General features: G+C 35.9%; 1 protein-coding gene across 4 annotated transcripts in view; it reads left to right on the top strand.

Annotated features, from left to right (window-relative positions):
* Positions 1 to 16,025, top strand: part of TLK1 (tousled like kinase 1) — a 75,949-nt gene that overhangs the window by 22,754 nt on the left and 37,170 nt on the right. For 3 of the 4 annotated variants that reach the window (XM_064514937.1, XM_064514938.1, XM_064514936.1), the window contains exons 2-4: positions 3,806 to 3,924; positions 7,916 to 7,987; positions 14,602 to 14,677. In XM_064514937.1, the coding sequence (XP_064371007.1) occupies positions 3,806 to 3,924; positions 7,916 to 7,987; positions 14,602 to 14,677 (267 nt within the window). Of the gene's footprint in view, positions 1 to 3,805; positions 3,925 to 7,915; positions 7,988 to 14,601; positions 14,678 to 15,175; positions 15,282 to 16,025 lie in introns of those variants that run through there. The other variant, XM_064514939.1, reaches the window with a different exon arrangement.

Here is a 16,025-nt window from a genome sequence, read left to right as displayed (position 1 = left end):
TTAGCACATGAGGAATTTTCAAGGCTGTTTCCAATTCTGCTTTCTGTGATTCCCCAAAACATGCCATAGAAAGGTTATTCAGGGCCTGGTTTAGGAGCACAGGACAACTTTGTGGTGTTTCACTTCAGTTCTTAATCCTGCTGCCCGAATGTTCTATTTTAAATGGAACAGGTATCACTTTTTTTCAGTTTAGAAGTGAAGAAAAATATAGATTCACTCCATATGGTTTGATGTTTTCCTGTATTTTGTTTTGTCCTGCTTCTTCACTTGCTTAGACTTCTGTTTTAAAGCCCTGCTAGTTCTGGGTAGCTTCATTCCCCATTGGTTTAATAAAGTACTGAAGCATATGTAAAGTATAAGCTGTAATAGATAGTAACTTCTATTATTAATAGGAAGTGGGCTTGACAGACATGTCTTGTTACTTGGTAGCATTTACCTAACCACTGTACCAGATAGATAGTTTTCTTGGAGGTAGAAACGTTGGCTTCACTACCTTATATTCCTCGAGAGTGAAGAAGTCCTTTCTGGTTGGTTCTGCAATGAGGGAAGTCCAGAGTTTTGGAAGGATGAGAGAGAAGTCGGTGGCTGTGTGCGTGGTGGTGGTGGTGGTGTTTTTTGAATAATTTGAGCTGGTGACTTGGCTTTTGGGGGTGGGAATGGAGTTAGTTCAAGTAAGAAGTCTGATTATATTTTTAAAGCTGCAAGATACGCTGATCTAGTGGGTAGCAAATTGTTCTGTGGGCAATATAATATATCAAGTCCAGAGTTTAAAAGATTTGTATTCTTTGTCCCTTACATGTAGCAGCAGAAAGCTTACTGTACCTTTAAAAGTAGATAACTTGTGGTGCTGTGAACTGAAGGATTGTACAGTCACTGTATGCTCTTGGAAAAAAAACAGCTATGTGTCTGGAAGTGAATATTCTGTTTTTAAATAGAGTATTAAAGAGGAAGGTAGTTTAATAGCACTGTCTAGGCCTGGCTGTATGTTTAAAGGACATTTGGATCCAGTTTTTCTGTCCTGTCCTTCAGATCACAAGGATGGAGGGGAGGAGCATACACATTTAATTGTGTGTTGCTGTCTGGGTTTGGAGATTTAACAAAAAAATCTCTAGCAAAATAATGAGAAGCGAATACTGTGCATTTATTAACTAACATGTAGGCTCTAAAACCTGAGCTGGAAAAAGGAAAGATTGTACTTCACCTGTGCTATGGGATAGCCCTGTCCACCTGCAAAGTTACCTTTCTGACTGGTAAGGTAACCCAGGCGTGCTCATCTGTTTAGTACTTTACTTAAATACATATTATGTAAAATGTCATGAGACCTGTAGTAGTAGTTTTACCTTGCACCACATCTAGCGAGCTTTAGCTATCCACAATGCTTCCCTTATTTAATAAAATAAACGATTACAGTGGTTGCTAATTGCTAGAATTGCCTTAATATTGTACTATAAGTAAGCTCTGAACTTTTATGGGCTGCGACTGTCACGTAGGCTTGTGAATCAAAATATTGCTAGTCCTGCTTCGTTAAGTGGGTTACTTTGCAAAACTAAAATTGGTCACTTCAGAGTGGCGTACACTGAAAGCATTTTTACTGTGAGGAAGAAAAATGGCAATCATTTAAACCTGCCTGAGACATCTAGTGTATTCTGTTTCTTAACTTTGCTGTTTTATATTAATACTTTCCCAGTAAGATGTAGATTACATACATGCTACTAAAGATGTGTTTACATCTGCTTAGAAAAAGGGGAAAAAAGAAGTCTTATCATATAATGTGTAAATTTAAAAGATATTTTTGTGCTTATGGGAAGTCTACAATTTGTTTTTGAAACTCTTGGAAACGGGCACAAGAAAAGAGTATTTTAGGAGGAAAGAATTTAAAGAGGATTCCTGAGTGTTAGCAGGTCTGCACTGCGTGTGCATGTAGTAAAACAGTCTTCAACCTGCAAAGTTTAGAGTCTAAAACATGTGGAAGTTGGAGGAAGGTTTAATAGCCAAGCTCTAGAAGCAGCATCGTGGCTGCTCATCGGCCAGCTGCAGTTTCGGACCGGGTAGTTCCCCCGCGCCGCTGGAAGAGGAGCTGCCGCCCCGGGTGTGCCTGCGCTTGGTTACGCCACCTCCCCTCACAGGGCAGAAATTCACAACCAGCCGCTCGTGGCTGCATTTTCCAAAAGCTCCTGTATTTTAGGAGGCTCTGCCAACAACGCGTTTCCCGAGTGCCTCCTTCCCCGCTGTTTTTCCCTTGGTGTGGTTTCTTTCTTCCATCGGAGGAGTTCTGGGTGTGGGAATCCGCAGGGAAGCAGCCCGGCAGCCCGGTGGCTGCCCGCCTCCCCTTGGAAAGCGGGGACCATGCCAAGGAAGGGATTAAGGCAACTCGAGTTGGCAAAGTAACTGAGCCAGTGCTTTCCCTGCCAGGAAAGTCAGCTGTGACTTTGGACTGTGACGTGTCCCGAGTGGGCCTTGAATGGCCAAAATGTGCAGTACAGAAATGTCCGTTTAGTTCTTGAATGCTAAAGGTTAGTGTGATGTTTGGGAGTAATATAAGAAAGTCTCTTTGGGCCATATTAATGGGGAAGAAAGCCATGCTGATGCCTTGATTGTCGAGATATTTATCTGATAGGTAAAAGTTATTAGGAGGCCTTAAACTTTGCAAACTCTAATTTACATGAAAAGGGATTTGCAAACTTTTCTTAATAATACCATTCAAATACAGATTATTATTACTGTTAGTTCTTTCTGAACTACTGTGTTGTGCTTTTGGATTGAAAAACACAAACTTGCTAAGTTGTATCTTATTTTAAAAAATGTGGCCATATCACTTGTTGTGGTATTTGAGGGATGTGTTATTAAAAATGCTGCATAAAGTCTTTGGTTTTAAATAATATGTTTAAAATAACTGAAATGTTTCCAATTTGAAGATAACTGAACGTTCAAGTAGTCAAAAAGATGAAAAAATAAAGAACAGGGTTTGTGTAAATATAGAAGACTATTTGTCTAGATCATCTTTCAGACCAAATAAACAGCCGTAAGTGATTTAAATACAAATTAGAAAGCTGCACATCATGTTGTAACCTGCTTGTGTAGGCTGAGTTCATTTGGGCTCATCAGAAACCCCTTTTGTTTCTCCATTTCCCTCTAAGCTACCTGACTTTCTCTCCTGATGCCAGGGACACTGCTCCTTCCCTGGTAGCTGGGGTCTGTAGGAGACCCGATCTCTGACCAGTGTCTCCATTGCTCTTCGCCCCTCTCATATGGGTGAGCCCAGTTCTTGCTCCTCTGCTCTGTGAACCTGCCAGCAGCTCGGCATCCCCTTTGCATGTTTTTGGGACTATGGTGTACGCCCTCGTTTCCCCTTTTTGCTGCAATCCTTATTTGTTTGTCTGAGATCAATATGTTGATAGGCTAAATGGTGTAAAGAATATTGAGAGCAAGAGGACTGCTGAAATAGGTGATATTATGCTGAAAAGTATTTTGCTCCTGTCAGCCCGTTTTTGGATCTATAAACAATTACCTCATTGGCCCATCACACGCCGCAGGTTCCAGGTCTCTTAACCCCCTTTAAGAGGCTGTATTTTTCACCAAAATTGAAAAGGCTCTTCTGATACTCAGAACTTTTCCAAAAATTTCTGGAATTCATTGAATTCACTCATTATTGACTAACAGATGGTGAAATGTAGTCAAGTTGAATATAAATGATTTTTTTTGCTTAGGCCAGTGGTTTGTTTAGATTGTTTATAAAATATTCCACTGCAAGCAAGCTTTTTAGGGAATATGATGTATTTATTTTATTTATTTATTTTTTTTTAAGGAGCAATGGATGAGCTTCATAGCCTGGACCCAAGAAGACAAGAATTGTTAGAGGCAAGATTTACAGGAGTAGTAAGTGGCAGCACTGGGAGTACTGGAAGTTGCAGTGTTGGAGCTAAAGTAAGTTCAAAGAGTGGTCATCCACATCTATTATTTTTGAAATATTAATTTATCTTATCCCATCTCACCTATATATTGCCCATACTACTTATTTGTAAAAGTGTTGGCCTAGAAGGGACTGTTGGGAAAATCATTGTTAGTCCATTATTTTGCTCTGAGAGAGAATTGTTTATACTTAACTGATCAATGGCATATGAACATTGAATTGTTCTTTAAAGAACAATTCAATGAAGAATGAGCTTACACACGTTCTCTTGTGGTTTTGTTTTAGCGTGCATTTTATCAGAGATGAAAAATTTTCCCAATATTTAAGTGGAGTCATCTCTTCTGCAAATAGCCAACTATTTACTGTTCCACTTGAAACAGACACAGGGAGTCTGGTGTAACCTCTGCTTTTATGATTAAACTTGTTTGAAGACTAATGCAGCTAGATTAACAAAACAATTCTTTCAGCTTTTCCAGACATTTATATCAATTTTGCATACTCTCATTAGAGACTCTGCAGTGTGTCCATTAGTGTCAAAACCAGGATACAACACTTCAGGAAAACCTTATGAGCACTGAATAGCATGGCTTAATTACCTTCCATATGTTGTGTATAACCCTTCAGTTAATTTGCGTTTATTACAAATTACGTTCAAACTATTTGCTTCAACTTCTAAGACTGTTTTCTGTGATAGTGTTGTCTAGCTAGATGTATTCCTTTTTGTATGTGTGCAGTTCAGTTTACTTCTCCAAGTGTAGTACTTCATATTATGTGTTTTTAACTTCACTTTATTAATTTTTGGAACGTTTTTCCTGATGACCAAAGTCACTTTGAAATCTGTTTCTAAATTGTTTGCAGCACCCTCATATTTTTAAGGATTTAATGCAAGCTTTGTTAGTAATTTCCACTTTCTATTCAACATTTTCATTAACAGTCTGGATGACAAAACAAAATATTGCATCAAAGCAGATCTTGATGAAATTTCTGTAAACCTGTGATGTATTGATGACTGACTAATTTCTTATTAATGGACTGTAGTAGATGAAATCAGTGCATAGTGATCTTGCATCATATCTTCTTGCGTGTGACATGAAGGTCACTGGCAAAAAGCTTTTAAAAAGGTGACATACCACTTCTGTTGCTACCATTTTACCCAACAAGTGAGCTAAATGGTCAAGAGGAGGAATTAAATTGGCTTGACACAATCTGGCTGTGATGCATTGTTCTTTTCTCTTTTCATTTAATCGTCTTCAACATACGACTTCCAAGAATGTATACTTTGCCATTATCTTGTCATTAAAATTAGATTGAGACATACCTTCTGGCCCATATTTTTTTCCTTGAGTTCCCTAGTGCTACTTGCTCTGCTAATTTATTTGCTCATAATAATGGCTCAGGTAATTGTTCATGATTCAAATAACTATTTGTCCTTCTTCTTTAACAACTAGATTTGTACCTTCTTTTGACTTCATTTAACTTCTTCTGTATTTATAAACCCTTCTATTGGTTTCTGAAACAGCTATGTTGGTCTCTACCTGTTTTGCTAGTCTTTCCTCCTCAGGATTATCTACTGCTGTATGTTTACTACATTTTCTTTAAAACTAGTTACAAGTTTGTTGGGGTTCTCTTTCTTTAAACTTTGATTCCCTGTGAGTCATTGCTTACCAATTTCATGAATCTGTTCAAGTCCTTTTTGTTGTCTGTTGTTCAGCTAATTTCACTTCTACACAGATTAAATTCCACTTTCAGGTTGTGAGTTTGTTCCTCCAAATTAGCCAGAAAAAATGAATTAAAAAATAATTTCTTTTTTAATGCCACCATGTAAAACATAAACTTCTTGTCCCTGACACATTCCAAGATCTGTTTGAACAGATAATTGTGTCTCATCCAGTTGGTTTCCAAATGGATAGCTGGGTAAAGTTTTCTAATACTGCCAAATGCTTCGATAATGGCATGCAAAAGATACCACTACCCCTGTCTTCTAATAGATACGGACCTTCATGTAAGACACTGTTTTGTTCTCTTTCTCATTTTTAAGCAGAAATATTCCACAAATGATCTTCAGTATACAGTGCAATAGCTCTTCTTTTTCTGCTTACTGTTTCTGGGGGGTGGGAGTGGATGGAGAATACCAATATCTAGTCCTGTGATTTATCCTACCATCAGTAAAATGGCAATTTTGTCAGTTTTGTTTATATTTTATTTCCTGCACTCCTGATATCTTACTGTTTGGTTCAGCCAGGCAGATAAATGTGGTAGCTAATTGGGCTGTGTTTAGAATATAATTTCTTTTATATTCTCTAGTTTTGGTGGGAGGCATTGAGACAGAATTACATGATTTTTATAAATGCAATTAAAACCTCTTTTGGTCTGATATGCAGAGGTAACTGGAAAAAGGGGATATTTAAATGTGATCTCCGCTGGTCTGGTTTTGCTTTGAAGACAAAATGAGATGTATATACCAAAATCTATGTATGCCAGATTCTCATTTTCCTAACCTAGTAAAACAATACGGAAGTGGTAGCCATACGGGTTGATTATTTTCTGAAACATTCTAGGACTTTATTCTTCTAGTAACTAAATTGGTATGGTCTTTTAATTATTGAGATTACTATTTGTGAAATAGATCTATCTACTTTTTCCGGAAGAGTTCTGGAACTATTGAAAGAAAAGCCCAGCACTTTAGTAAGCAATGGTGGAAATGTCAATATAGGTTACTGAAATTATTGTCTTAGCTGACTCCCATGATCAGATACTGAAAGACCAATAGATCAAAATATTGTATGTTATCATATAAAAGAACGACATATAAGTGTTTTTGTATCTGATTACTAGGGGGGAAAAGCTAGAAATTCCGTGTGCTTAGTTAAATTTCTGTAGAAATTTTAATTCAAAGATGCTCTGGTTATTCAGAAGATATCACAGATCAGCCCTACAAACTGATGTAGTGTTGGAATTTAATGCTTTGAAGTAAGCTGGGTATTTGCCTTGGAAATAGTTGTTGTTTTACTTCAAAATATTGTTCTGCTTTCCTGTATGGAAGAAGAGAATTATCCAGCAATATAAAAATTTTTTCTTATATGGAAGAGAAGCTCAACTGGTTCAAGCAGTTTGTTATCTGGACGTACAACAGACTTTCAATAAAATATCTGTGTTGCCATTCTGTCAAAAAGATCTCTGAATAAATCAGCCTTAGAAATTTTCTAAATAAATATTATAACTTGAGACTATTTCACAGGTTTTTCTCATTCTTCTTCTAACTAGACTAACCTTGTTATACTGGGGGAAATGGTTTCCATTCTAAGAATGCAGAGTAATATTGTCAATAAGTTGTGATTTTCTGTGGTTGAATGGATAAAAAAATCTCTGAAATAGCCTAGCGTTCGTCTTGGGGAAAATTAAGAACTCATTTCTTTTAAAAATGGAATTTGCTAGTAGTCTCAAACTCTTTCAGCAGTGTTGGCTGTGTAAGCCCGTTCTCTGGAATCATTCTCTAACGGATTTTTTGTTTGCTCTTTTGCTACTCCCGGATAAGAATGAAACATTTTTGGATGTTCTAGGGTTTTACTGTTGCTTTTACAATTGCTCATCAAAATGAAAACTTAGTGTTTTCTGAAATTTTTTCTGTTCCTTATATCTTAATCAGTTATGCGGCTTCTTGAGCACTGTATGTGCTTTTTTTTTATTCTCTAGGGTGTCTCATTTGTCCTATAAGCTGTTTCTGAGCTGTATTTTTCTGGTAGGATATTAAAGTGAATCTTTTTCAAGCCTTAAAACATTTGTGTAGCTTAAAAGCAATTAAAACAAAATTTACTGTGCCATATCCATGTATATACCCATTAAACTCAGTACCCCTTCGCAAATCAGCAAGTCTCTATAGTTGGTCAGGTTTTCATAAAACATAAAATTTGGTTACTGTTACTTGCTGTAGCTGTGACTGATAACAATGGAGTAGCTGTTTTATAAATCTGTATATAATATTTAGTATTTTATTTGTCTTGGTAGGCCTCAACAAATAATGAAAGTTCGAATCACAGTTTTGGAAGCTTGGGATCTTTAAGTGATAAAGAATCGGAGGTATGTATGCTGGGCAAATTCATTATTACCTCATACAAACGCATCATAATTTTATAGCCTACTTTGATGTTTTATTTCATATAGAAGCTTTTAAAACAGAATATGCCATTTCCTTTCTATACAGCAAGATTGGAAAATGCATGCATTACCAAAAGATACCATCTCTTGAAGGTGGAGACATGATTTCATAAAAGTTTCTCTGGGTTTTTGGTCATGAAATGAGTTTCTATTTACTAGTTTGTTCTAGATCTTTATTGTATATATAGTTGTGCTGTGATGATAAATTTAGCTTTTGAAGCTAAAAATGCATGATTAGTTTGCTAACCTTTTTCTTCTAAGTAATAAAGCTTTCATCAGCACAGATAAACTTTGACTAGTGTTTAGCTGCATCCGTAAAAACACTCTAGAAACTAATTTCGTTTGCTCTGTTTTCTTTAAAAATAAGGATTATACTCCTAGATCAGACAATAGCTATCATCTACATTTCTAAAAGCTGCAATTCTTACTGTTTATTTTCTTGCCACTTTATAATCCCAAAAAAGAGTTCATACCCTTATTAGGTTTCAGTGTGAGTGCAGGTTTCCCTAGACTAGAAGAATTTTGTGTTAGTTGCCAACATTTGCATAGTTGCATTAATGTGACTTTTAGGTAAGAGCTTACCTGTTTGAAGAAGGGTAAAGCTCTAGCAGTTTTGCCTGTGTACATCAGAGATTGCGTCAACGTGGTTATAATCTTGGGAAGCAAGAGCGTGTTTCTAGCCCAGGCTAGACCTGTGTTTGAATATGTTTTGTGCTGGAAGGATAGTGTACTGGAATGTGCATTTAACATTATTTTCACATGTTAAAGTCTTATTTTTGAACTTAATTGTGTGTTCACTACAAGACACTATCCGATGTTTATTTATATACTGTGTGGACCAGCAAATGGAATTATTTGCTTCCCAGGTCTGTTATCTTAAAAGTAAAGTTGTGTGTGTTTGATTTGAAGTTTTCATGTTTAAAAAAGACTCTGGTGTGGTATTGTTACCATCCACCACCACCACCCCCCCCGGCCCCTTGTCTTTCCTGACTGGGTTTTCCTCTCAGTTATGTGTAGACTGTCTTGATCTTGAGTGAGTTTTGAGTGTGACTGCCATCAGTTTTCTTCATGCCTTTCTGTAACACTGGAACCATTTTCCTGCTCAGTGTACTAAGGAAATCAATTTAATTGAGAGTCCTTAATTGTCCAAGATATTTTCCATGATTTTGGCAAAAGAGAAGAGAAAAAAAGTGTTTTCAGAGGATGAGGTTAGATAGAATTAGTGTGTCACTGGACAAATCCAGTCTTTTTATTTATAGAGTTCTAGTGAGCAAAAACTTGTTCTAATCATTTGGGTAATCTAAAATCAAGCGGCAGTCAGAAAAGTTTTTTAAAAATAAAAAAAAATCAGGTAAACTAGGATAAGTCTCAAGCATCTGTCCCTTGAGATGACATTTGTTCAGCCTGCAAACAGATTTTCTTTCCCTTCAAAGTAGTGCGTTCAGCTGAAGAGGGGACTGTCCACCTGTCTTTTCTGACGCATGTGCTGTGGCTGAAGAGTCTTTGGGGTGCTGTCTGTATTGAATAGTGCTGGCTTGATTTAAGGTCCAACTGTAATACAAAATTGAAACTTAATTAAAAGTTCTGTTGATTTACTCACAAGTTAAAAGAATTCAGTCTATCCTCCTGTAGCTGTAAGGAATAAAAAGTAATAACAACGTGAAGGGAACAAATGAATGACTGATATAAAAGAAGTATATTGGCCCACTGGAAAGCTGTTTTAAATAGCTTCCCTCAGTGTAAGTGGGCTTTGAAGGTAATTTTACATGAAATACAAGGGCATGATCTATATGGTTACTGTACTGTTTTTCAAATAGAAGTCACCCTTATATTTTCAATAATTTAATTATTGCATAAGAATTCCCTAAATGATAATTTTTAAGTATTCATACTAAATTACTTTCTGGAATTTCTGTATGTACAAACTTATTAAATAATATTGCTCAAGGAACTGCTAATGGTTAAAGAAATGAGTGGATGTTCCTAGAAATACTTTGGACAGTGTTGCAGTGATGCAGTTCTCAAGCAGGTATGGGAATGGAAATGTGCTGCAGTGGCCTGAAGGTTACGCTGCAGTATCGCAGTTCTTTAACAGAAATACGTGTCTGCACATCTTCAGGACACTGAATATTCCAGTAAAAACTTTTTGGTGTAGAAAATTTTCATTTTACAATTGGGCAAATCAAATGTGGACGCAAAATGGTTTTCCCAAGGCATGTAACACTGAAGGTTCCACCCACATCCCCAGTCTCTGCACAGTTCTTGAACCTCAAGCCATATTTTTGGGTAGGGACTTTTTTTGTTTAATATTCCAATATCTGGATTCTAAACTAGAAATACATTTTTAAAAAGTCCCTGGACAAAGCCATTCATTGCTCCAAATTCCTTCTGTGTTTTCTGAAAGATGAGTCTGGATGGCATTGAATAAGGAAATACGCTTTCTTGACCCATTTTCAAAAGTTGTCAGTTGTATTTACTTAAATGAAATTATAATTGTAATACCAAATATGTTAATATTTTTTTAGAGTTTTGTTCTTAAAATAACTGATTATATCTGATTTCTTGTTTTCTGTAATCCTATAAAAAGTACGCTTTAATTCTAAATACTACAAACAGTTTTTTTTTTTAATGATGTGACAATGAAGGTTTGATAATAGAGAATTTCTTGTGTGGAAGGTAGGGTAGAAACACAAAGACTTATTCATATGGGAAGCAGTGCTATCATTTGATGTTGAGAAAACTGCTGTATTACAATAGATTTGGGGAGAAGAAAGTAGTAGAAATGCAAATGTCAGTCACACTGAAATGAATTTACGTAGCCAGAATGTCAGTTTCTCATCAAATTGTGCTGGTGCGTTCAGGTAGGCATTCTGTGCCTTAATCATTAGGTGAACATAAAAAAAAAAAAAAGTCTGACACTTATTTTTCAAAACAAGACAGGCTTCCTCCGTGTGCACACCTTTTTGTTTTCCTGGTGTGTAATTTTTCATCTCTTTTATTTTTTGCACACGGGCTTGAGGAGGATACAGCTGTTAGAACGGTAGTGTTTTCTTGTGTCAAACAGCTGCATGGAGAGGGCCGTCTCGTTTGAATTGTAGTTTGAACTGAGATGCTTTACGAGGTAAATTTTGATCTCTAAAATAGCTTGAAACCAGGTTTTATTGTGGATTCAGTTCAGCATCATGAGTGCTAAACACCTGATGGATGTTTGGTCTTAATATCCAGACCTGTATTTCAGTTTCTTTTTTAAGTTTATACATTGCTTTTATTTTATTAAATGCTTTGTAGCTGTGGTACATAGCTCTTGATTTGAGTATGTAGTGGCAATTTGTAGTTAAGATAAATCCTAAACTGAGTACCTCAAATTGTGAACCAGTTGTTTCTGGTAGTCTTCCAATGTTTTGGCCTTCTCAACTGTTCCCCTTTAACATAGATTAATCCTCCTTGTTTTGATTACAAATATATTCTTTTAATTGTAGGTACTATTTTCTGTTCTCCATAGATGAAGGATTATTTAGAGTAGGAAAGCCTGGAGTGTGGCTCGATCCGTCCGGTTTGATCGGTTATTTAAATGTTCTGCTCTGCTTGCTTGTGGCTGTTCAGTCACTGCAGTTCCCAGTAACACAGAGCCCTCATTATAGATGTAATTTCAAAAGTAACTGAGGGTTTAATCTAATTGGAATTTATCATGTGTTGCCGAGGAAAACAGCGCTGATGTACTTCAGTTTGCGGGAGCTGTAAAGCTTTGTTGGGGGGAGGGCAGGATTTAGAAGAAAATGCTTGCAGAAAGCTATCAATGCATTCATTATGCATATGAAAAATATTAACAATTGACAGAAATCATAAGCATTAAGCATGCTGGAGATTCAAATGTTGAGAGACAAAAAAATAAAAACTGTGATTTTTATCACACACAGGTTTTTTTCCTGCAAAAATAACTTGCCAAATTATGCCATTACCAGTACTATAATAATGTGAATAAATATTTAACTATATGTAATGTACATAGAAATACTGATCTAAATATTTTTGAAAAGGAGGTGAATTAGTTGAGAGTCTGCACTTATAAACGTTTGTTTTCTAAAAGGGAACGTTAAAGGCCAAGATTAAAAACTATAAATACGAAGAGAAGGCCTAGGAGAACCACATCAGATATCCGGGGTAAACCAGACTGCAGACCACGGCGTGTCGGGCTCTGCTGACGTGCCGGGCTGTGGGTAGCTCTACAATAGCTTCAAAAGTGAAGTTTGGATGACTTCAAAAACATTTTGTTTTGCTCATAAAGTAGTAGGATTTTAATTTAAGCGTTGGCTGTAAGTAAATCTTCTGGAGTGAATCTGTGGCGGCAGCTTGACTCTTCGTTTAGCAGGAGGGGGCAGGATCGGCCCCGGCCCGCCGGGCTGCAGCCGCTGTGGTCGTGGGGAAGGGTTTTGGAGAGCGTTCTATAGCGACCGGTGTGCGCTGTACGTTGCCATCTCAATGCCGTGCTTAGAAAAAATGAAAATGACCTTGTTAGGCAATCTTAGAAACCTCATTAGTGTGCTAATACTTTTTACTTCGGAAGGTTAAATTAAACAGTAAAAGAAATGAGAAGAGCTTAAGGAAATAGGTATTTATTTACAAATTATTTGAGTTTCAGTTTTAAAAATACAAACTTCTTTAAAAGTCTGTATTTTTAAATAGAAAACTAGTCACTCTGCGGTGGGAAACTCATTTTTCTTGGGAAGTTTTAAATGTTTAGATGTTAATTAGTTTGTCAGTACAACTTTTTGCTGCCTTGGTATGGTAGGTAAAACTATGGCTATGTTGGAATGGCTACTACAACACTAGAAGCTGGAAAATAATAAAGAATAAGATGAAAATGCTTGGTTAAATATTTTCACTTTAGTTTTGTGGAAAGATAGTTTAATGTTAGCTGTTTACCCTTACAGTAATTGCAAATGACTAAAATGATATTTGTAAGCTATGTTTTCTGCTTTTAGAATCATATTGCTTCATTTTCAGAGTTGTGCGGTGTTCAGTTGGGTAATGTGTAATAGCACTGTAAAAGATGCTTTTTTTTTTTTTTTGGTTTGAAGAGTTCGTAATCCAATTTAAAATAAAGTTTAATATGTACATGTAATTTGTACTCCATTTGCGGCCTGGTACAACAGTTGCAATTGTAAAACTTCTAAAGGTGTATTTGTGTAGCTATTGACAGAGTTAAATCATAAAAACGATATAGTATAGATAAGGAAGTAAGACCTACCTTGTCCTTACTTCTTTCTTTTATAAACTGATAATTTTCTACAGAAATCAGGTAACTTAAGTGGTCCTTTGCCAATATAAATATTTTAGGATTTTTGTTGTAACTTTATATTTGAAGGTATCTCTGTGAAGATTTTGGAACTGAAACATCACTGAAATGTTTTTAGTGATGGGTTGAAATTTGAATTTTAGTGATGTTTGCTGTGTTCAGAAAGAATGGTTTGAACTCAAAGTGACAAAAATGGTGAAAGCATAAAATGATGGTATCATAAAATAATGAAGCATCTTATCACTTACCTCAAATTTACTCCAAGGTATTTGGGACCACTGATTTCATGATTGTAAAATAGACTTAGTTTAATGGCTTCTGTGCTTCTTCCAGTTACTGATTTGGGGTTCCCTGGAGGCTGAATACACAACAGTATCTTTTCCTTGAACCAAAGGAGCTTTGGTTATTTAGTTATTTATAGAAGTTATTTATACAGGGGAGATTCAAATCCTAGAATCAATGGAGAGCAACAGCCCTCTCTTATGTGTTGCATGTTCTTGATTATAGTTTCTAGGCAACTATAAAAATGTTGTTTGTAAAATAAGTTGTTAATTAACAAGTCTACACTTGAGCACTTTTAAGAAAAACTTGTTTTCTCTGGCTTTTTGGAGATACAAATATAATGAGAGGGGGCAAAAAACCCAAAGGGGTAGGTATCAAATTTTGAGCAGTTAACTTTTTTTACATCAGAAGCAGGTTCTAAAAATCTATAGTCTACAGCTTAGATTAGTTTAGGGATGACTTCTGCAGCTATAAAAATGAGTAACATTATTGGCTTCCTATTGAAGCACCAGAATTCAGTTTATACTATGGCAATGTGTAGAAAAGGCCATCAGGAATCACTTTTTTATTTTACTAAATGTAATATGGAGCTTTAAAATACTCACAAGTATAACCACAAGACCTTGGTGAAATGTAGCAATAATTTAAATAAAATTGTGTTCATAAAATCCGGAATGGATGAAAAAAATATAATGGTTTTTCAATTAATATGCAGACTCACCCTTGGGAAAACTATTTAAGAACTATTTTTTACTTTCCTAAGTATCTTTTTTAGTTTGTATGTATCTGATTGACCAAGGATCATATTATCTAATTCAGCTAAGATCTGAAATGACATCTCTGCTAAATTGTGAAATCATGTTTTATGAATGAGGAGTTCAGCTCATTTCACAATAATACAACAATGATATAAATAAATAGAGCTGTTGTTGGATCATGTTCTTTTGGTTTTTTGTAGACTCCAGAGAAGAAACAGTCAGAACCTTCCAGAGGACGAAAAAGAAAAGCAGACACCCAGAGTGAAAGCAGCCAAGGTAAAAGTAAAATATACCTAAATTAGATGGTTACTGCATGCCTTCAATTAGATAGTTACTGCATGCATTTAATCAAATGAAACATACACAGAGTTTTGACTGTTAGCCTTAAATCTGTGCTTCTGCTTGGTAAGACAAGTTGTGGGTTTTGCATGATAAATTAAATATCTTACCCCTCCCCCAATCTTATCAATCACTGGAAGGGACCATCAAGTAAAACCTGAATTTGGCTGGTAATTGCCTGTAAGAGTTGTGTGCTGCTGCATGTATAGCTTGCAGTTGTGGTAACATTCTGTGGCCCTCTTAAGAATTATAGCAGCTTGTCTCATCCAAAATACCTCTGTGCTCTATACTTCTTTTCAGTAGGCAAGGGAAAAAGGGGGTTACTGATTGTCATGTGTAATTGCTTGTTCTTCATGTACATTTAAAAATAACTGAATTTTCTTCTTCCTTCTCTATGGACTGTTTTACAGGGTAGAGGACTAGAAGGACGGGGGGAATCAGGATGAGATAGTTAATTCCAATTCAGCATTTACAAAATGTATTTTTTGTTATTCCTCTCTTTAATCTTCTTTGGGAGAAATGGTGGAAATTAAATCTCTAGGTAAATATTCATCAAAAGGGGGGGAAATAGTTTTGTTAATATCTGTATTAGCATTTTTGTTTCCTAACTGAGTTAGGAAATATCGCTTCAGATGTATATCTGTAGGCTGCATATCCAGAAAGCTTGATGATGCAATGTCCTATTAGTTGACTAATATTCATTTCTTTGTAAGAGTTGTTTCACAGAGACCTGGTTACTTCAAACAATTTGGGAAAAAATATTTTTTCCATTGTTTTAGTGGCCCTTCCTTCCTGCTACCAATAGGAATTGAAATCAGAGATGATAGAAATTTTAGGAACTTTTTGGCATAGATAACATGATTCTGATACTGTTTCACTGTCAGCAGCAGTGCAACCAAATATTTTGCACAGCAGTATTCTCACAGACCTGGCATAGGAAACTGCAACATATTGGAGTGGTACAGTATGGTATAAGCACAGCAAATACAGCTATGACAATAGAAAAGGGGAAACGAGATTCAACTCTTGTGTACTACATACCTAGGATTTTGATTTCCATAATATTGAAAGCAATCAATAAATTTTGAAGAGAAGTATTGTTTAGAAGATGGATGTGGTTGGAAAGGAGGATAAAATCAGTGTAAATGTATTCATGATTGACTGTGCCCAACTAGTCTGATGTATTCTTTTCATACAGAATTATGTAACATGACATAGAATAGATGCTCTAGACAAAAAGAAATAGATTCTAATTTCTCCAGATGAAAGAAAAGCATTTGATAAA

Source organism: Dromaius novaehollandiae, chromosome 7 (assembly GCF_036370855.1).
Source record: "Dromaius novaehollandiae isolate bDroNov1 chromosome 7, bDroNov1.hap1, whole genome shotgun sequence".
Classification (NCBI taxonomy): domain Eukaryota; kingdom Metazoa; phylum Chordata; class Aves; order Casuariiformes; family Dromaiidae; genus Dromaius; species Dromaius novaehollandiae.
The sequence above is the reverse complement of the archived record's forward strand: the minus strand, read 5'-3'. Positions and strand labels throughout refer to the sequence as shown.